Genomic DNA, 22,409 nt, shown 5'->3' on the forward strand with positions numbered 1-22,409 from the left:
AGACATGGGCACGAACCACAAAAAAACCAAACCATGTGGTTCGTGGTATTTTCACAAACCAGGAACCATGAACCCCCACAAACTGGGGCAAGTTCACATACCAGTTCGTGGTTCATGGGGTTTAAATGCCCCTTTCTGGCCACTTAGCGGCAGGGAAAGCGACATTTGATAGTTTAAAGGGCCCTTTCCTGGCGCTTGCAACCAGCAGGTCCCTTTAAACTATCAGCTGGAAGGCAGCAGGGGAGGATCCCCCCCCCCCCCGCCGCCTGCCAGCTGATAGTTTAAAGGGACCTGCTGCTTGCAACCGGCAGGGCCCTTTAAATGGCCCAAAGCCCACAAGCCCCACCCCAGTGAACAAAGTAAATGTTATCATTATGTCCACAATACAGCTAGGGAGCTGGGCATGAGAGGAGAGTTTAACTAAGGCCACTCGCACAGTTCATGGCAGTAATGGGAGTTGAACCAGCAGAGTACTGCTTTGCAACTCAACCACTTGACCACTGTGAAAGAGACAACTGAAGATACAAATGCAAGAATTGCTTTGCTGACTTAGATGAAGATCTGTCTAGCCTAACAGCAGCCTACCAAGAACCATATACTAGGAAGGAGTTTCCATTCATACACTTTTGTTATATGGCTTGAAATTTCAATCATCTGAACAGAGCCTTTTAAAGGTTCCTCCATGCAAATTGGTAAGATTGGCAACTGCCTGCTCACATACATTCTTGGTGGTGGCTCCTACCTTGTGGAATGGCCTGCCTGAGGAAGCCAGGAAGGCTCTCACAGTACTATTATTCCACAAGGTGCAACGCAGAAACATTGGGGTGGGATGGGGGATTCTTATAATAGAATTGATCTGTAGAAGGACAAAATGGCATTGCCTATATCTTTGTAACCTCCCCCATTCTGTATTGTTTGCACTATGCCAGCCTGGGCAGTTCGCTGTTCACATTATCATTTAATTTTTTATTCCTAGTCCTATTGCATTGTTCATTTGCTTTGTTTTTCATATATCTTATACTGTATGATCACAGTGGTGCTCACATTGTTCAATTTTTTAGTCCTAGTCTATTACTTTATTCCTTCTGTATCACAGACTGTATGAATTGTATTCTCTCTCTCTCTCTCTCTCTCTCTGTACTCTGTAATACACCTTGAGTCTTGGTGAGAAAGGCGGGCTATAAATAAGCTAAATATATAAAATAAGATGGTGAAACTATCTCAGTATGATTCCAAATGTTTTCTCTGCAGAAGATGCAGATCAGAACTGTTAACGTTTCCATCAGCTCATATTTAACTACAACACTAGACAAAGCCAAGGAACTTTATCTCATAAATGGGAGATAATCCATGAATTTGTCAAGGGGGTTTAGATAGTCTATTCCACTTTTAATCCGTCTGCCCTTGAAATATATTAACTGCCTACAACTGTCTGCTATTGTTTTCTTTATTCTTGCTTTATCTGTTTAATTATAGGGGGAGAAAGTGTTTGAGATGTGCTCAATAAAACTCTAATCATTCAGAAAGATTATAACCACCAGTCACACTAAGATCTGGAAATAAAGAATTGTGCATTGTCGATAGTGGCTGTTGCATCTTGATAAGCACCTCTTCCTCAGATCTCTTTTCTGTAAAATTAATTTGTTCACGGCTTTCTTTACTTCATAGCTTGCATCTGAGGAGGAGACACTTGCAGACATTTCTGAAATAATTGGCCAAGATATAATTCGTGACAACTGTAGTAATATATGTGCCTTCCTTACTGTCCACAGGGAGCATGCCTTACATCTTTCCTGTGAAAAACAGCCAGTTAATCACAATAATGAAAAAACAGTGATGTTCGTTTATTTCCCTCTTAATACCCTTTTTCATGTATACAAACAGATATTTTCAAGACAACTCAAACAGGCCAAACTTTGATTTCATGTCTGTGATTATAAATGTTAACTTTACCAAGGCTAAAATTTGGCCAGTAAATGGCATCAATACACTGCTTCTAATTCACGGATGGTGTAAAGCTGGTCATGGGTGTGTTCCTGAGCTTTGCGCGGGGCAAATTCAGCCCATTTGGGGCCAAAATGGGCCCCAGCAAAACATGAGGCAGGCACCACAAGTTCACTCCAGGAAGTGATGTCGCTCCTTGCCACCTGGTCTTCACTTTCCTGAGTTGCCTGCCAATGGCAAGAGATTGCTGAGGGGGTTGCAATGAGGCAAACTCTGGGAGCAACCAAGAAGCTTATGTGTAGGAGCCTGGGCTGACTGGCTGCTGTCCCAGTGGTCCCAGTACCCAGCATAATCCATTTTGCCCCTGCTTTTATTCTAGTTAAAGGTACTAATACAGGGAAACTGAAATAAACCTTACTGATTTACTTGTTACATGAAGTTTTTGTGAAATAGAACCAACTTTATCAGATATAAAAGTATATATGTTTGTGTAAATATAAAATTACAACATTACACACATGGCTATAGAGAGAAATAGTGACAGACATGGGCTATGCAAGCTGAACAGATGAGGGCATTTTTTGGCAGGAACAACTTGGCTGGAAAGAGGGAGGATAGTTGTTTTTCCTTCTTTTACACAATTATTATGGTTTCTATAGCTACTCGGGGCTTGCCCTGATCGCTGCATGTACAATATTTAACAGTATTTTGAACACTGAATGAGCAATTCTGAGCCCTACAAAAAGAGAATCAGCAATACTCGATGAAGAAATAGTAACCATCTTTTTTTGGTGAAGGCAGGCAAATTAGATTTATAACAAAAGTTATAAATCTTCATTTCTCTCCAATCAAGACCCAAAGCAACTTCTATTGGTCTCCTGTTCTCCATTTTATCAACAACCTGTGAGATAAATCTAGCTGAGTGTGTGTCACCCAGCAATCGTCCATGGCATACTGGAGATTCAAGTATTAGAGACACATGACAGGTCGCTTAACAGCTATTTTATTACATGTTGCCTGTCATGGAAATAATATGGTCCAAGATGTCCTGATCCCTTCATTTTTGACACTGGAACTCCATTATCATCCTGAAGTTTGTGGTCAGTTTTGAGACTCCTAGCTTTATTTGTGCCTGCCACAAAAGGACAGGCAGACACATGGACACACCCATTCTTTTATTATTATAGATGCATGGTAACAACAAGCCAAGTGATTTGTTTTGTTATTATATTTGGTTTGGATCAGGGTTGTATGCGGGTGCCCAGAGGGAATCTTTGTCTGGGGACCTATGGTGGATCTTTGCAGCCCTGCCAGCCTTTCCAGAAGGACACCGTGGTAGATTTTATCGAATGCTGCAGAGAGGTCCAGGAGAATCAACAGGGATGCATTCCTCCCTCACTCTCCAAGCCCAGGTCATTCATCAGGACAAATCTATGCCTGAATCTGGGTCAAAATGTGTCTGGAACATCTCTCTCTAACAAGACTGCCCGAAGCTGTGTAGTCACCACCCACTCAAGCACCTTGCTGCAACGTGGAATGTTCATTTACAAATATAGAAGTGGAGCACAGTGGAAGCAAAGAGGCACTCAACACATCCAGAGAGAGAGAGAGAGAGAGAGAGAGAGAGAGAGAGAGAGAGAGAGAGAGAGAGAGAGAGAGAGAGAATATATACTCTGAAAGTGCTTCACCCAGTTCCCAACAGTATCCACTTCTGTCTGTCAGTCCCTTTTCGAGACTCAAACTGCTTATTTGTCACACAAATACACCTGCAGCCCCTCAGCTGAGAGGGGCACATCCTCAAAACACTGACAGGTATTTGCCAGAACTATGATGAAATAATCTCCAAACCATTAATGTCCATTGAGACCTTGTTCTCCAACCAGATTCACACATCCAACCTGGAGCAGTGCGCGTACCTGTATTTCTTTGCTTTCACTGAATTAAAAACTGAACAGATAACTTTTAAAACTTTCAGAAACACTCAGTATTAAAATCTAGTTTAAGATGCCATTTTGTGTCTGCATGCGTCTAAAACATCAGCTCAAAGGTAATCTTCCTTTGGCTCCATAGCTCTTTGAAGCCTGCACTTTCACAGCCTGAAAAGCTCTCCACCGCATTATCCTTGCAAAAATACATTTTGAACCTCATGAAGGGGGAAACAAGGGCAAAAAGGTGGCCAGTGAGGAAAGCTTCTCTTCAGCTCAGAATCACAAGTTGCTGATGCTGCTTTTCATTTTTAAAAAAAGTTTTTTGGGACTTCTATGCATATATTTGTACGTAATGTCTAGTTACTTACAAGAAACTAAGCCACAAGGCAATTTAAATATTTTGAGATAACATCTGAAAGTGAATGCATAAGAAACAGGGGTAAGTAAATAATTGGAAAAGATAAGAATTTAGATGGAGGGAAATAATCCATACGAAGAGCCAGAAAGAGAATAAACCCAAAAAAAGGCTGTAAAGATAATACATTACAAGAGATGAAAGAAAAAGAAAGAAAAGCGAGAAAATACTCGAAAGCACACATGGGAGTCACAAATGGAAACTGAGAGGTTGAAATCATGAAGCAAAAAATGACAAGAGGCTGAACTGCGGGCGCTATCTCCCTCTCTCTCTCATGAAAAATACTAGTTAGCCAGCTGGAAATTGTTGCATTCAGACATCATAGCAAACTGTAATGAAACAGAAACTTCTCATGCTAGCTACAAAGCAGATTCTGAGAGGTACGTTAAGCTAAGAGTGTATGACTGGGACTAGCCCTAGGTTACCAGTGATCTTTCACGGCAGAGAACCTGGGCCTCCAAGATTCTAATCTGACACACTAACCACTTCTCCACACAAGGGTTGCCAGCATCCAGGTGGTGGCTGGAGATCTCTCGGAATTACAACTGACCTCCCGGCAATAGAGACCAGTTCCCCTGGAGAAAATGGCTGCTCTGAATGGTGAACTCTATAGCATTATACCCCACTGAGGCCCCTCCCCGTCCCAAATCCCACCCTCTTCAGGCTCCACCTCCCAAATCTGGACCTGGCAACCCGCTCTCCACACTTCCGTAACACCACTGCACTACACTGGCTCTCCACACTGGCTTGTTTTTTATTAATTTAAAATATTTATTCACAATCTTTTGATGAATATCAATTTCCAGGTCAGCTGACAAAGACAGCAAATGATTACAATGAGAACAGTTAAGCCAATCATAAGATGATGATCAGATCTAACTAATAAGGATAAAAATGATCTTTTTAAAATGAGCCAGAGTGTATGTGTGTGTGTCACTGAATGAGGGAACCCTCATACTCTATTACAGAGGCTGCTTTTTATGAGACAATGAAATGAGGGTTCAAGGTGATCTTTCCTGGGTAGGAAATTTCGTAACACAGAAGCCGCTGTTTGAAAAGGCCCCATTCCATGTAAGCCAATGGAATTTCTTTGGAAGAAGCACATAGAGAAGGGCCTTCGAGGCTGTGTGTGTATGGGTTCATACGGGTCTTTTTAAAATCCTGGTTCTACTTCATTTAAGTCTTAAAAGCAAAAAACACACACTATATTGGACCTGGTAGCCAATAATGATGATTCAGAGTATGTAATGCACTCCACCCAGCTAGCCGTAATTACAAATCAGGCTACTGCATTCTGTACCACTTTGTAAGTTTTGGATACTCTTCAAAGGCAGCCACTTAAAGCACATTATAGTAGTAAATTCTGGTGAGGCTAAGCATCAATGAATTTTGGTTTTCTTCCCACAAAAGATACAGCTGGTTAACCAGCCTAAACTGGTAATATATATTCCTTGCTAATGATGCTAGCCTGCTCTTTTTCTCTTCATCAAATATAGTGATCCCCAATGTGTACCTGAACATCCAGTTGTAGTGCAGGACCCAAGAACATGGCCAAACTGCAAGACTGAAGGACAATTGCAATGCTATCCATATAGGCTGAACATCTTCTTGAACAAACCTATCCCATATCACCAGTACTTCCTTCTAATCTGGATTAAGCTTCAGTTTGCTCATCCAGTCCATCATAGATGACAAACGTCAATTGGGAATTTCTACTGCCTCCCTGGTATCAGACCAGGGATCCCAACCTTGTTGTGCTTGTGGATACTTTTAGACTTTTAGGAATGGGCTGCCACAACAAAATAGCTGGCATGGAGAGCTCGGGCCAGTCAGAAAAAGTTGGGAGGTTGCACAAGCATCCTCCTATAATGAAGGCAGTTGTTTCAGAACAGATGCTCCGTGAGACACAAAGCTGACGTTTCCTGGGCTCTTCTGAAACACCTCCTGCTCCAGAGGAGTGGAGAAAAGCCAAGACTGGATTTCTGCTTCGCAGAAGAAATGCTTTGAGGAAGAAGAGTATACCAGAAACACGCAGGTAGACACCATGATTCTATCCGGTACCACACTGAGGATCACTGTATTTGATGAAGAGATAGAGCAGGCTACCAGCCATATCTCTGGATAACTTTTCTAAATTATTTCATGCAAATGCATGGAGGCTAAACTGGAACCTTGAGAAGTAGCAACTCTCCTAACCAGGATCAGAAAGCACCAATTAATTCTTTACATGCCTAAGCCATGAATAACTGTTAACATAATGAGCTAGATGGCTGTTTTGAGAGGAGGCTACAGCTGGTGAACCATCCTCTCTAGTATACCATATATCTCCCAGACATATCATATCAAGGTGACCCAAAAGGTTGATCGGATCAAAAAGTCATTGAAAGGTCTGTGAGAATTAAGAGACACACTCCTTTTATGACAACCCATTGCAATCTCTGTGGATGGTGCTCACAGTTCCATCCAATTAAAATACTGGGAGCACTAAATTCCCAATAATGGTCCCCATCTATTGGAAATAATTGCCTGTAGACATCTTTCAGAGCTGTGTTCAGTTGTTTTAGAAGAAATATAAAGCCTTCCTATTTAGGAAGCTTTCTAAACTTTGCTATTTCTTCTTCTCTCTTGCTTTTCATATTCTGATATTTTAAAACATGTATTTCACTGTTTTTAACAATGCTTTTATTGGTTTTGTTCAATGACCTGTAAGACACCTGGGGCACAATCTATCCACAGGTAATCACGTTTAAATCCCATTGATTTCAATCAAAAAGAGTTAAACACATACTTAACTCTCCTTTTGAAATCAATGGAACTTAAATGTGCTATGTCATGGCTTGATTTGTCCCCAGAGTTTTAAAACGTCAGAATACACAGTTTTAAACAAATAGGCAGGCAGACAGATATTTCCTACAGTCACAGCCTGAAAAGGAAGTAACTTAGCTGGGTACCCTGTCAGGCAACTGATTGCAATTACTGGAATACTTAAATCCATTTGAAATTGCTCCTGGAAAAATCTCTAAACAATGTTTGTCTCTTGCAAACTGAAGTATAGTGATAAATAGGAACCACATTTACATGTACCCAGTAACAGGCATCCAATATTAGTTCAAGCATTATTCGGTAACATTCTTCCCAATTGAAAACAATGCTTTATGCATTTGACAAAGTAGACTCTGGCTCACAAGAAGTTTATGCTATAATAAATTTGTTAGTTTTTAATGGGCCACAAGACTGTTACTTTGGTCATAGCAGACAAAAATAGATATCCCTCTGGAATTAAACATTTCCACAAGGAATGGAGCGGCCTTAGCATTAGCTGAAGTATTTATATATTCAAAATAATTTAATAGAGATGAGTTACTGCCTTCTCTTTTCATAATCACAGTCAAGGTGGCAAGATTTCCTGTGCAGTTTATGAATGCATACTCAGCTTCATTCAACACAGGCAAGTCACCCCTTAATAATGCCTCCAAACCACAGAAATAATCACAGCAGCTGGGTAACTTCCTGTGAGCACTTTTATTTCAGCCCCCTCCCCGTTTTGCACTTCTGTTTTAGGAAGGGGACATAACTTAGTGGTAGAGTAACTGCTATGCATGCAGAAGGTTCAATCCTTGGCATCTCTAATTAAAAAGATCTGGTAGAAGGTAAGTGAAAGACCTCTTCTTGGGACCCTAGAAAGCTGCTGCTTGCCAGAGTAGACAGCAGTAACTTTGGTAGACTGATTCAATATAAGGCAGCTTTATATATCCATATGTTCCAGGAAAAAAACTATGAGGGTTTTCAAAAAGATCATAAAAAGAGAAGATGGTTAAGACTTTGATAGAAATCTGAACTCCATGTAGCTGATAAAGAAAACAGTGACACGTATTCTTCTAGTATACGTACCCACATTGTCATTTTGAGTGTGGAAATAGGGGAGGGCCACGTCAGCCCCTTGTCCTGGATCTAAGTTCAAAAGAGGCCTCAGATTTGTTAACTTGGGCATTTGAAGTTTCTCAACTTGTTTTTATGCAAATCCTTATTAGACCTAAATTTAACATCTTGTCTCAGCTGAAAAACAAACAAAAATTGAAATAATGCCTCACTCTCTTTTTTGGGTGACTTAGAGCCAAAACACACGAGAAGAAATACCAACTTTCAGCACGTGTTTTCTTACCTCAAGGTTTGCTGGGATCTGTAGGCGTCCTGGAAGCTTAAAGTTTAGCATTTAGAGAGCAGCAGGAAGGGAAATACAGGCGCCTGCATTTCCCTTCCCCTTCCTGCTGCTCTGTAAATGCTAAACTTGTTCTCTTACCTCAAGGTTTGTTGGGAAGTGTAGGAGTCCTGGAAGCTTAAAGTTTAGCATTTACAGAGCAGCAGGAAGGGGAAGGGAAATGCAGGCGCCTGTATTTCCCTTCCTGCTGCTCTGTAAATGCTAAACTTTAAGCTTCCAGGACGCCTACAGATCCCGGCAAACCTTGAGGTAAGAGAACACGTGCTGAACCTAGGTATTTCTTCTCGTGTGTTTTGGCTCTGAATTTGGTTCATGTGTTGTAATTTATTGTTGTTATGCCTATGCGCCTCAAAAGCTGGAAGTCATGTGAGCCTCTCAGGACTTCTGAGAGGGCCTGTGTAGAAGATATGTTGGGTATTTATTGTAGATTGAGAAATATAGTTTCATAACTGTTAACTGCATTTTAATGTATTGTCTTTGATTTCAGGTGTCATAAATAAGTAGAAAATTCCTTAAACAAGGGTAGCACTAATGCAGATAGAAGCGATGAAAGTAGTATTCACAAATGTATAAAATGCCAGAAAGTCATCCTTTCCAAGCCAGTAAGTTGTGAAATGGGTTCTAAGAACTGATCATGCAGTAATAGGATAGAACATATAGTAGCCATATGACTGAGGATGCAATGCTGAACAAACTGACTAGCAAGTAAACCCTGTTGAATTCAATGGAATTTACTTGTGTTTAAGACTGCATTGTTAAGACCTTGATGAATACAGAATTTGTGTACCAAATAAGCAATATAGGTTACAAAATGGGCTTCCACACCACTGACAATTCTCCATGGTTTCCTTGTCATCGCTGTAACCACACAGCGATTAAGCCCAATGGAAATGGGGCTTCCACTTGGCAAGTTTTCCAGGTCTTCTTCCCTAGTCCTTGTTGGCCATTCCACCAGGGTTTCTGGGTTAATAACTGGTATTTAACAAATCACTATAGTTTATTTATTTGCTTTCTTTATACCATGTCTTTTCTCCCTAATGGGGACCCAAAGCAGCTTACATCATTCATCTCTTCATTTTATGCTCTCAAGTATTCTGAGAGGTAGGTTAGGCTGAGAGTGTGTGACTGGCCCAAGGTCACCCGGTGAGCTTCCATGGCAGAGTGGGGATTTGAACTTTGGTCTCACCACACTGTTACTGAAATATCACTAATTTTTTTAAAGTGGGAAAGCATCCGTCCCCTGCATTTTATTTATTTATTTATTTAATTTATAGTTCGCATGGGAGATTGGGGCAGGAAAAATAGCACCAATGTGGCTGGGAGTTGAAAAGATCTTGACATTCTTGTCCACATAGCAGCCACCACAGCTTTGATGTGCTATGTCCCCAAAGGACATAGTACAACAGGTTTAGGAAAGACTACAGGAAAAAACAAAGCAGTCACTAGGTTAATGAGAATACTAAATGTTGTGTGGAAACAGAAAAAAACAACACCCTGCTTTGCCATCAGCACCACAGCTGGACCAAACACTGGTGTGGAAGTGGCCAAAAAGACAGCCTTTCAAAAACTGCTCTAGTGCCCAACCAGAGTGATAAAGGAGGGCCCCTGGATAGCCCCAGCCATTTCCACTTCACCGTAAGCCTAAAATTATTGACAAGGCAATCCTTTGACGTGTTTACTTCTGAAGGAACCTAACTGTATTCAATGCGGATTAACCTCAGTTAAGTCTGAGTAGTATGGAGTAAAGATTTTAAATCACGATAAGGGCGGTCTACATCCAAATTAATGCAGGAGGAAGGCCATGGCTGTGACCTCGTAAGGCTGCAATGAGAACCCCGATCCGAACTGGCGACGGCTGGGCTGGGCTGAGAGAAACAGAGCGCCGAGGATGGTGGCGGAGCTGTACCTCATTTAAGGGCAGCCTACGGCCTGGCAAGCCTTTCTGAACGCGCGTGAAGGGGACAGGCTCCCCGCCCGGGGTGTTGTGAGGCGGCTCTCGTCCGCCCCTTTCCCTTCAACGTCTCTTCCCGTCAGCCTTGCCGCCGCGCTCTCCTCAGTCCCTCCCCCGCTTCTCCAGCCTCCGCAACGGGGCAAATCTGCTCTGGGGTTGCCGCCGCCGCCGCCGCCGCCGTCTGGGGAGCCGCACGGCCTTGGCCTGTCTGCGGGCGGCCGCTGGTTGGCGACGGGGGGACACGTGAGGGGAAAGGGAGGGAAGCGGGGGCGGCGGCGGCGGAGTTCCCCCGACAGCTGGAGGCTGCAGCGGTGGCAGCGAGCCGCGGCTCTTCGCAGCAACAGCGGCGGCTCCTCCTCCTCTTCCTCCTCGCCGGGTCCCTCCGCTCGAGCCAGCCCCCTCCTCTCCCCCGCTCCTCCTTATTGACAAATACACAAAGGGCCGTGCCGGGCTGGAGAGGCGTCTGGAGCCGGCATGGGAGACAAGAAGAGCCCCACAAGGTGAGCGAGGCGAGAAGGGGCCGCCTCGGAGCGGCAGGCCCGGGTGGTGGGGAGGCGGCGCGGCACGGCGGGGGTCTCGCTGCCCCACACTCCGGCGCCCCCAGCACGGCAGGGGTGGTAGCGGGGGAGGGAGAGGGAGGGAGTTCGTGGTAACCGGCGGCGGCCGGGGCGACGCGAGGCCCGGAGGCAGGCAGGCAGGCAGGCAGGCAGCGAAAGAGGGAGGGGGCCGCACAGCCGCGGCGGGGGAGCCTTGTTTTGTCTCTCAAGCCGCCTCCTTTCTCTCCCCCCTCTCCTCCTCCGGGTAGGCCGAAGCGGCAGCCGAAACCCTCCTCCGACGAGGGCTATTGGGACTGCAGCGTGTGCACCTTCCGGAACAGCGCCGAGGCCTTCAAGTGCATGATGTGCGATGTGAGGAAGGGCACCTCCACCCGGTGAGTGAGGCCTGGGCGCTGACACCCCCCGACCCGGGCGCGGAGGGAGGGAGGGAGCGGGCAGAGCGGCGTTGGGCCGAGGAGCGGCGGCCTGGGCTGCCACCAGGAAGAAGAAACCGCGCGCCCCAGCCGAGCCACCGGGGCAGGCGTGTTTATTTATGGCCCCTCGCCGAAGAGGGTGACAGTGGAGAGGCTGCAGGCACCACCGGCTGGCTGCGTCTCGGCTTCTGGATCCATTCCTTCTCGCTTCCTTTTCTCCTTTCCTCTCCATCCATAAACCTTCTGGTAGCAGAGAAGGAATTTCTTTCTGTGAACTTAAAAAACTATCATACTCCAGCTCCATTCATAACTGCTGGGTTCATATTGCCAGTCACACAGCCATGAGAAGATAGAAACGAAGCTTCTTGTACATTTTTTTTGCTTTGCTGTTATCATCGTTTTATACAGTGTAGATGGCTGAAGTCTTTGCTGCTTTAAAAAAATGCCTGCACATGGGATATATAGTAGTTTTGGAATGTTTAAATTTACCAGATAAAGAGTTGTTATTCAAATTATAAGAACAGATTTATTTTCTGCTTGAAGAACGAATTGGGTCAGGTTTGTAATATTATTTTAGTTGCCTGTCTATATCTCTCTGTAATTGTAAATAATATGACTTACCTTGATTGTAGGTTGTATGTTATTACTTTTGGTCTCTGACCGTAATAAATATACTACACAAAATATCTCACTGTAATTTCATTTACTGTACTGAAGGAGAGCAGTAAAGGAAGCTACAGTGTTAGTTATTTGCAGAGATATATTACTGTCCAGGGTCAGCAGTGTGTGTCCTTAATATGCATGTTTGTACAATTATTGCTTATAATAAGACAGGAGTGCCATCCTAACCTGTCATGAAAGGGAAAGAGAAATAATTATTTGCTTACAGTTAAAATGCTCATGTTATGGCAGATGGTAAGTGTAGAAGGAGGAAAAAGCTTTTATGGGAAGGTCTCCTGGGAGGTGCCTGCCTGTGAAACTGTGGTAGTGGTCAGCTCCCTGGCAAGAACTATCTGCATTTCTGGACTATGATTTTTTTGGAGGGAGGAGGGAAAACATTGCCCCCTGGAAACCTCTGGGAAGCAACAGTAGTGGAGACATCTCAGCACTATACAAATGTGCAGTTGCTGACGGATCATTAACCCAACAGCAGTTTGCTCTGGGGGTTTCTACCCAGGTAGCAACTGTATGCTTGCCACTGTGCCCCTTTTCACTTCCTGATGGTTATTAGTGCGGGCATGTTTCCCCCTCCCATAATCAGGCTGCGACAACAGCAGATGGTTACTGTCACCAAGTCACTGTACCAGCTGCTGCTCAGGCTGCATCAGAGGCATAGGGTAGATTATGCCCTCAGGACACTGTCCCCAAGTGCAGTACCTTATTTCTCCATAGAAGTAGACAGAACAGCTATTCAGAAAGTAAAAACATGAATGGTGGGAATGCTAACTCTGCTTCCTATCCCTGACAACTCCCACTTACTAACAGTCAAGTGTGTTTCTATCCACACAGCCCATCATGAAATCTCTTTCTTAATCTCATCAGAATGTAATGGCATAGTCAGAAAAGATGTTTGGAATTGACATTTTAATAGATTTTACTACCAGCAATACCCTCTGCCCATTTACAGTTGCCTTAAAAGTGAACCATGCAAGACATTAATTATGTACTTGTTAATGGTTCCCAGGCACTGGGATGTATGATCTATGAATGAAAGTATGTTGTGCATCAGTATCAGAGGTAAAAAAAATACTAAACTAGCAAAGTATAGAATGTAATTCCGCTGTCAGTTTTATGTTTTTTGGAAAATATACCAACATTTTTTTATGTAACATGTTTATAAGCCATTATGTCTTCATTCAAAGCGGTAGAAAGAGCATATAAGATCAATTTTAAAGCAGTACTCTAAACATGCAAACCAGAATAGATCTTTTGTAGTCCTCAGGACAAATGTGGTAAAGGCTCTGCTACTAGCCATAGATGTTCCTCCTTTGCAGAGTGACAGAATGTGGAGTAGGTCCAGATATAGAATGTAAGCAGCACAAGAGTTGTCACAGCAAAGGTTTGTCTCTGTGGGTCCAAGGCTATGATGGATAAGCCCAAGCAACTAATCGTGCCTGGAAACAAGCTGGCAGACAGTGCCATTTCTTCAACACTGGGAGGCTTAAACATACTCAGCTAACATTCAAAAGGAGGTAGACTGTGGCATTCTTTACCAGCAACAGCTTCCAAATTTTCTTTAACACCATCTCCATGAGTGCTTAGGGGATTCTAGGGGAAATGGAAGAATAGATTATGCTTCTGAGCCCCCCTCCCCAAGATATGAATTATGATGCGTTTCTGGCAATTGTCATCACCTACTTATCCAATAGCAGGACAAATCTAGGATCAATCGTATCTTCAAATGGGGATAGGTCAACCACGCTTACTCACATCCGTGGAAACTTCAGAGTTCAGAAATTGCATATCATTTCTTTTTTACTCAGATTCAGCTTTAGCCTGTTTAAACTTACCCATTCAATCAGAACCATTCCTGTATGTTTAGTTAACAAAATGTAAAGCTGTCCCCCGACTGGATAAATTCCCAGTAGCTTCATACAGCATCATTGACCATATCAAGTCTGTAGAAAACCACAAGTCTGAACTGGCACAACCAAACTGTGCCAGATTGAAAAGTCTTTAGAATAATATGCATGAACAGAATATACATATATGCAGTTTTGCAGCTAAATTCTATGCTGATCTTACTGAGTTTAACAAAAACTTTCTCTGAAGTAAGTGTGCATAATCTTTTGTAATTTGAAATTTGGGGGGTAAGTATGGGTTACAGATTGGATTTCTATAAGAATGGATGCATTAATTTATATGACACTATGTTGTTGGGATATATTGTGATAAATTATAGTGCAGTCCTAAGAATACTTTCCTGGGAGTATGCCCCACTAAATAGACCTGAATAGGATTCTGAGTAGACCTGCTTAGGATCGCTGTCTTAGGATATCAGTTTTGGAAGCGTGTGTATTAAGAAAAACAATGTTTAAGCTGATCTTTCTACAGTTTTGCTTATGCTATATTTTATCAAAATTTTTGCTGTTTAAACATTACGAAGCTCACAATCCATCTAGCCCACATACATATGTTTATATATTATTATCAGCTCTGCTAGTGATTTCTTTATTAAGAAAAATTAATATGTTAATATGCTCCAGTGTCAGTTTTGGGCATAGGCAGTTAACAGTATTACCAATATTAGCAAACATACGTTCTGCAATCACAGATGAATGCACAGGTAACCCTTCACTAGTTTTCCTATGCCTTCAGTAATATATAAATGCTGAATGATTCCTTATAGTTTAATCTTGTTTTACACCGCTTCATTTATAGTGCAATCCTAAGCACGTTTACTCAGACACTGAATTCCCCAGTAAGTCTGTTTAAGGTTGCACTTAATAAGGATTTGTCGTTTTATATTAAATGTCCCTAGAGATATTCAGATATTGGGTGACAGATTTTAAGAACTGCTTTCCTAGATTAATTCATCTAGTGTAGCATTTTGTTTTCAACAACAGCCAGTTAATAATTTGGAAGTTTATAAATAGGTAATGGTAATTGCCTTAGGTTTTGTCTCGGGTATCTAGAGGTATACTATCTCTGAACATGAAGATTCATTTATTTCTTCATGAATTTGTTCCTTTAAAAAGCTATTTGAGCTGGTGGCCATTGTGTTGCTTTAGTATTTTATTTATTTTGTTTTATTTGCTTCATTTATACCCTGCCTTTCTCTCCAGTGGGAACTCAAAAGCAGCTTCCATCATTCTCCTCTCTCCCATTTTATCCTCACAAAATGGGAGAGAGGAGGTAGATTAGACTGAGTGTGTGTGACTGGCCTAAGGTCATCCAGTGAGCTTCCACAGCAAAGTGGGGATTCCAACTTGTATTTCTCAGATCCTACTCTAACCACTGTACAACACAGACTTCTGGTATGAAGAATATATTTTATTCTAAAATTAAAAAATCCTTTTTTTATCTGAAGGCATTTACAGTTTCACTCATGCTCTTGAACCCATGAAAATTGTAAGTAAGGTAAGGCTGTCACTTCAGTTTCTGCTCTGTGTGAGCATGACAGAAGTTGTATAGTCTGGCACATTATGCTCTTTTACAACTTAGGTTCCATGCAGTTATGCTTTCTCTTACTGCTTCAAGTTCCTCCCCACCCCTGAACTGCTATTGCTGTTATATCTGTTCCTTCAAATAAATATTCTGTACTGTTAATTTCAATATGAGATGAAATTCTTACTTAACTTTTTATCTAACACTGACTTCATGTTCAGAGTTGCTTTCTAACATCATGAGGAAATGAATTAGGAGCAAGAGAAATTGTAGCTCTATAGAGCCTACATTGTAACTGAACATGGAATATAAGTTTGTATAAAGTTTGAATTGCTCACATGGTATATAAAGTAAGGTAGAAAACTTAGTTTATAGTTTCAATCCGTTTTAGGAAGCAGATATCATTTTTTATGTTTGGGAGATATTTAAAAGAGATTTTTTTTTTACATATTTACACTCATATCTTGCCCTGCTTAAATAGGAACTTTGTAATTTTATGAATAGTTTTTTGCCAAGCCTGAAAAATACAAATTGGAAATATAAAATGAAGATAAGATTTGTGTGCATGAGAAATGGTTGCAGAATTTAAATACTTCAAAATCAAGGCAAGTTTTAAAAATTTCTATAATTCTGCCACTTTGCATGAGATTTTTTTGTAAAATCTCAAGGTAAATTCTCTGTGCCAAATTGTAGACTGATGAGTCAAATACTCTTTAATTTGACAAAGTATTCAGATGTTGTAGTGATAGAGCTCTGAAAAACTAAGGTAACTTATACAGGCACTGTAAGCTGTATTTCCCCCCAAAGTATAAATATACTCTGGCTTTATATTGGTTTAGAATCGGGGGTTTGCTGTGTTGACCACACTGAAAGAGAGATAAAATAGGTTTGACTCTGATCCCCAGACGCTACACTCAAGCCAAACTTTCTCCAAGGAAAATTATCGTCACTGGTTCAGGAGGGAACAGTCTGGCCCAAACCAGTCTCTTTTTTTGCATGAATTATCCCTATATACCCTTACTAGGAATGTGATTGGAACCCTGGCAAGATATTATGAAGCAGTTGCTGATGGTCCCTGGCCCCAGGGAGGTCCGTCTGGCCTCTACAAGAGCCAGGGCCTTTTCAGTCCTGGCTCCGACCTGGTGGAACTCTCTGTCTGAGGATACTAGGGCCCGGTGGGATTTGTTATCTTTCCGTCGGGCCTGCAAGATGGAGATGTTCCACCAGGCATTTGGTGGGGGCTAGGCTGTCCTCTTGCCAGCCATACCACTGAAGACCGTCCACCACCCATGCAGGAGCTCATAAAGTGTGACGCAGGTCATTATGTAAGAGCTAAGCCCTGCACCTAAAATGCTGAATTTTAATATACCCGCCATTTGAGAAATGTTATTGCACATGGAATTAAGGTTTAAATGTTTGTTTATAATGTTTTTATTGTTTTAAACTGTATGTTATAAATTGTATGTTGTTACACCGCCCTGAGCCCACCTGACGGGGAGGGCAGTCTAGAAATGCAATAAATAAATAAATAAATAAAGTCCTACCACACCTCCTTGGGAATTCACATTTTCTCCTTCCTTCAGCTATTCATTGTGTTGACAGGGAAATGGGGAAGTGTGAGAGCTGTTTTTGGGGGGAACATCTAGGTGATAACCTGTTTTGTGTCAAACCTAGTTTGTGTGTGTTTGTAGATTAATGTCTAAATTCAGAAATAGTTGTGGTGTTTATATATAGTTGCTTATTAATTTATGAAAGAAGGTTGCATCATACAGGATTTGAACATTTTGCTGTTTGGATCTTTTTACAGGAGGATGAATTAAGGCAAGTTGATTTTGCAGTGTTAGAGTCTGAAAGATGTACCATCTATGATAATCCATTGTTGCTGTAGTCCATATTTGTTATTATGTATTGTCATTTGATACCTGAATTTAAGTAAATTCAGGAATTTGGGATAAGCATTGGAAATATGAAACGGTTACAAAGTATAAATATGCAAAATTTTAAGAAGTTGTCCTGCTGTTATGTTTAAGAAAATGTGATTCTGGTCACGGCCTTTGTATGCTTACAGTTCTCTGTCTTGCTTGCATTGCATACACATTCATGTATCTAGTAGCCATGCATCACTCCAGAATAAATCTGAATAGATCTAGTTGTATTATCAGGTCTTTAGCAGCTACGTTTACAGTTTTTCTGTAAATTTACATTTCAAAGACGTTAAATACTATCCATTTAAATCAGGCTGAGCATAAACAGATTTTTCAAAACTGAAAGCAAATTTGGGTTTTGAATGTGAGAATATCAGTATTCTGTAAAATGTATAGTGTCATAACTGCCAGCTGATACAATGGATGAATTCCCTTGCTATTATGCTTTTGAGAATAAATGCTTTCTGTGTGGAAGTGATAGCCTCAGATGGTTCCCAAAGGGCATTACTTTGCATTGTAAAACCATTGCCAAATATTGCACCATGCGATTTGGCAATCAGTTAAAACCTTCAGTGCTGAGGAATGTTTGTAATTATGTTCCCAGAAATTTGCAGTTTCAATTTATTGTGTCTTTGTTAATACGTGTGTATTTGCCAACTATGAGTGTATAAATTTGCTTTATTCTAAATTGTAGAGCTAATATAAGCCTGGATGAAATTTACTAAAAAATAAAAATGAATTTTCAAAGTAAAAATATGTGCAAATAAATTTAATAATGAACACCTTTTTAATTCTTTTACAGAATATATATCAATGGTATTGCAAAACTTGTAATACCTCATTAGCACATTTTTAGATGTCTTGGTTATTAGCGCTGGTTATGGTTGAGATTATATTTTAGAAAACTTTGAATTTATATAAAAATCTAATCAGATGCTTTTTATTCTACCTACTATGTACCAGTGTTATCCATCAATATCTATGGCCAGCTGTAGTGCTAGAATGTCCATGGAAGTATGCATCTCTATACTCATTTCACTGAAAGTGCATCATGAATAGATGATAAACTGCTATCCTAAACTATCCTAATCCCATTAATTCCAGTGTTTAGGATGGCACTGTTAGCTATACATTGGGCTGTGGTTTCTACTTCAGAATGAGATCTACAGATGAATGGTGCTTACATTCTGGCATTAGTGAACACTATCTTTTGTAGTAACGTTTTGCTTGCTTGACTGTGACATGGGAGACAGCTACACTGAAATCTGATTGTTGTTGGAAATCCTTTCAGCCAGTGACACTCATTCTTTGAGTTAAATAATGCCTGTAGTGGAGCTAGGACTATTATGGTTTGATGACAACAGAAATGGTTGTATTGTACAACCTGGATAGGCCAGGCAAGCTTGATCTCATCAGATCTTGAAAGCTAAGCAGGGTCAGCCTTGGTTAGTAAGGGTTGCAGAGGTTAAACCAGGGTTGCAGAGGCAGGCAATGGCAAATTATCTCTGTTAGTCTCTTGCCATGAAAACCCCACCAGGTGTCACCATAAGCGGGGGCTGGCCTAAATGTGTTTTAATTGAGTTGTCCTGTTCTGAGTTAAATTATCCAATATGTTTATATTTTATATCCTTACTGTTTTATATTTGTATGTTTTGTTTTGGCTGTACACCACCCTGAGTCCTTCGGGAGATGGGCGGTATAAAAATTCAATTAAAGTTAAAGTTAAAAGTTAACTGACTTGAGCAGTTAACTGACTCCACCACCACTACCACCACCAAGTAAAGATACATAAATTAGTCTTCTAGGACCCCCATTTTAAAAGTATTAATATTTTGTGAGGTAAGACAAGAAAAAGAGAGCTCCTATGGCTAATCGGAGGACGAGGATTTGGATATAGCTGCGGAATGGGGATAATTGTAGAAAAGGCCAGAAGAGAGATCTATTTGGAGCCCTGAAATTTTTACACTTTATAGATATTTTGCTTATATTTTGCATATACAATGGCAAACCACGCTGTTAGTCTCTTGCCATGAAAACCCCACCAGGCATTGCCACAAGTTAACTCTGACCTGGGGACTCTTTCCACCATCATGCATATACACCTAAAAATGTCATGTGTGCATGATGGTTTTCAAACATATTGAATAAGAGTGCATGCATAATGGTGCACATTTGTGTATTTTGAGTAACATGGTGATAATTTTCTGGTCTGGACCTACTTCCATGTGCTTATAAATCACTTCTGACTTGGTTACTTGTTTTCCCATGGTCTGTTCAAATGGCACTTATAGTGCAATCCTAAGAAGAGTTACTCCTGTGTAAGCCTATTGAAATCAGTGGGCTTAAACTGGAGTAACTGTTCTTAGGATTGCACTGTTAGGCTCCCTTAAATTGTACTGGGGTTGATGTGGTGAATCAGAAGTAGTTTCCAGTTGCTCCCTTTCTGTTTCTTTCATTGTGGAAAGAAGTGAATTAACCAGTAGACTGAATGTTGGGTTACTTTAACCCTGCAGGATGAGATCTATTAGAACAACATGGTTTAATTTTTTTAAAAAAAATATTTATTAAAACTGATTTAAACTTATATAGAATGTTAACATTAAAGATAAACAACAATAATATGAAAGATAACAATAAAACCAAAACAACAATAATATGAAAGATAACAATAAAACCAAGGTACAATATTGGCATTCCTATGTTATTTCTGTTGAGTCAATAACTCAGTTTAGGTTATCTGCATGGATTCTTTCGATGTTACATGAGATTGAAAGCTTTATTTTGTTGTTGATTGTTTAGGAGGATAAGATGTATCATGATGAACCAAATGACTGAATAAGTTGTTTGCACATGTAATTTGTTGTTGTGTGAGGTCTGAATAAAGATGTATAGTCGTGTTCATAGATTTGAATTTTTCATAACATCATGGATTTTTTGGTTGTATGTCATTCTTGGCTAAGAACAACGTGTTTGTTTCTCTTCACAATAAGAATAGCAGGGAAGGAAAGTTTCTTTCCTGAAGGTAAAGTATCACCTGCACAAGGCATTGTTAACTGAATGCATGAACTCTGTCAATTGAAAGTTCACACATCAGTTGAACAAGTGATAAATTAGCTTGTGTGGGTTTTTTTGTAATAAATAGTACGTTCAAATATTTTTTGTACTTCCCTAAAATTCATATTATTGTTCAAATTTGTATTGTTAAATGCTGTATACCTACTGATAAAAATAAGCTGGACAAATCCATCCCATTAACAAAAGAGGTTTTATTCTCTTTTTTTAAAGAATGGTCAGAGGGATTCTATGGTTTTGCTGTATTGAGTAGCTGTTATCCTGGTTATATTGATACGGTCAATCAGCAGCATAATATAAATTATAGAAATAACTGCTAATATATCAACACTTTCAGACTCTTTCATTATGTCACTGTTAACTTTGGCTTCAACCACAGCATTATGTCCTGATGATGTCATCACATCTGTTCATGAAAGGCACTATCAACACATGGTGATGTCTGATTGGCTTCATGTTGTCAATCAGTGTAGTATTTAAGCCCCTCCATGCATAGCACATAATCAGACATCCAGAAAGATTACAGAAATATCCGAAGATCAGTATCTCATAGTTCATTGAGCAATAAGCTAGCAACTGTTACTTATATGATCACAAACTACAGAGCTTCCTGAAAACAATTTGAATCCACTGCTAGCAAACACAGCTGTCAATGACCACTCCTTTGCTTTGCTGACATGACTGTACAAAGGAGTACAGTCTTTCTAGCCAGGTGGCACACATAGGGAACTCTCAGCCCCCCCCCCCCCCCCACTGAAGTGATTAGGTCTTGCTGTGGGAACACTAATGTGCCCACACATGTTCCTCAGAACACACCTTGCAACATAGTTGTATTGGTACTCGTGAACAAAGCTACCTTTCTGCAAGGTACATCCAAAAGAATACTTACTTTTGAAAGGATAGAAATTGTGAAAGGAAACTCCTAAGGCCAAGCACTAGGAGCTGCCTTGGTAGCCCGGTAGGAAGAGTGCTACAATCAGCAGCAGGAGCAGCAGGTTCACACTCTGCCATGAGGAAATGTTAAAATTACTTCCACGAAACAATGGTTATATTTGGGATGTCCTGCTCACAGTAATGATTTTAGATGCAAGAGATGGGCAGCAGGACTAGAATTCTGTGCTTTTATTCTTTACATCAGTTTTCAAACTCTTATCCTTTAGGTAGAAAACCTAAATAGACCACAACCAAAGGGGCTTATGTGATGCTGTATGCAGAGGAATAATACGGGCTTAGTATGTAAGACATCCTAGGCTATGTTAGCAGACATGGTCTTATAGGAGAGAGCATTCAGAAGAGAAAATACATCTGAGGCAGTACCAATGGAAGGACCAGTAATCTCATTCAGGTGCCTGGTTGAAGGGTTTCCACTTCATCCCATCATGCATTTTAATTATTACACCAGTAGCTGGAGTGGGCCAGGAAGACATTAAGATGTTTGGATTTGTTCACTAGTTTCATGGTATGCAATAGACTGGAGTAGCTGTGTGTAGGGATTGTACTATAAGTGCCAAAGCCCTAGTCAAAATGCACACTTCCAGGTCTAATGGGGTACTATGGTAGAAAAACCCTTGCCCCTCTCCCAGTTGATACAGCACATTGGGAAGATAGCTCAAGTTAATGCAGAGATTTTCTGTGTGTTTACACATAAGATCAGCTGAGCTAAGCAAAAATTTTATTGAACAAAATAAGGGTAGGATCAGTTCTGCAGAAACTGCACATGGAATGGGGTTCAAGCCTTTCCATTCCAGCAGGCTCTCTTTTCCTGGGACAGGTATTTGACTACCAACATAGTAACATTCAGTTTTCCTCATAACTGTATCTCTATACTCTGTGCTGTTTTATTCCTTCCTTGTCATGCTTCCATTCTGTTCACTCTTT

General features: G+C 40.9%; 1 protein-coding gene across 1 annotated transcript in view; it reads left to right on the forward strand.

The window, feature by feature from the left end:
- Window positions 1-10,597: 10,597 nt before the first annotated feature.
- The window catches only part of YAF2 (YY1 associated factor 2), a 42,975-nt gene continuing 31,163 nt past the window's right edge, over window positions 10,598-22,409 (forward strand). The window contains exons 1-2 of the mRNA XM_054987692.1: window positions 10,598-10,957; window positions 11,263-11,388. Of these exons, the coding sequence (XP_054843667.1) occupies window positions 10,932-10,957; window positions 11,263-11,388 (152 nt within the window). The 5' untranslated portion in view covers window positions 10,598-10,931. The remainder of the gene's footprint in view (window positions 10,958-11,262; window positions 11,389-22,409) is intronic.

This window comes from Eublepharis macularius, chromosome 9 (assembly GCF_028583425.1).
Source record: "Eublepharis macularius isolate TG4126 chromosome 9, MPM_Emac_v1.0, whole genome shotgun sequence".
Classification (NCBI taxonomy): Eukaryota; Metazoa; Chordata; class Lepidosauria; order Squamata; family Eublepharidae; genus Eublepharis; species Eublepharis macularius.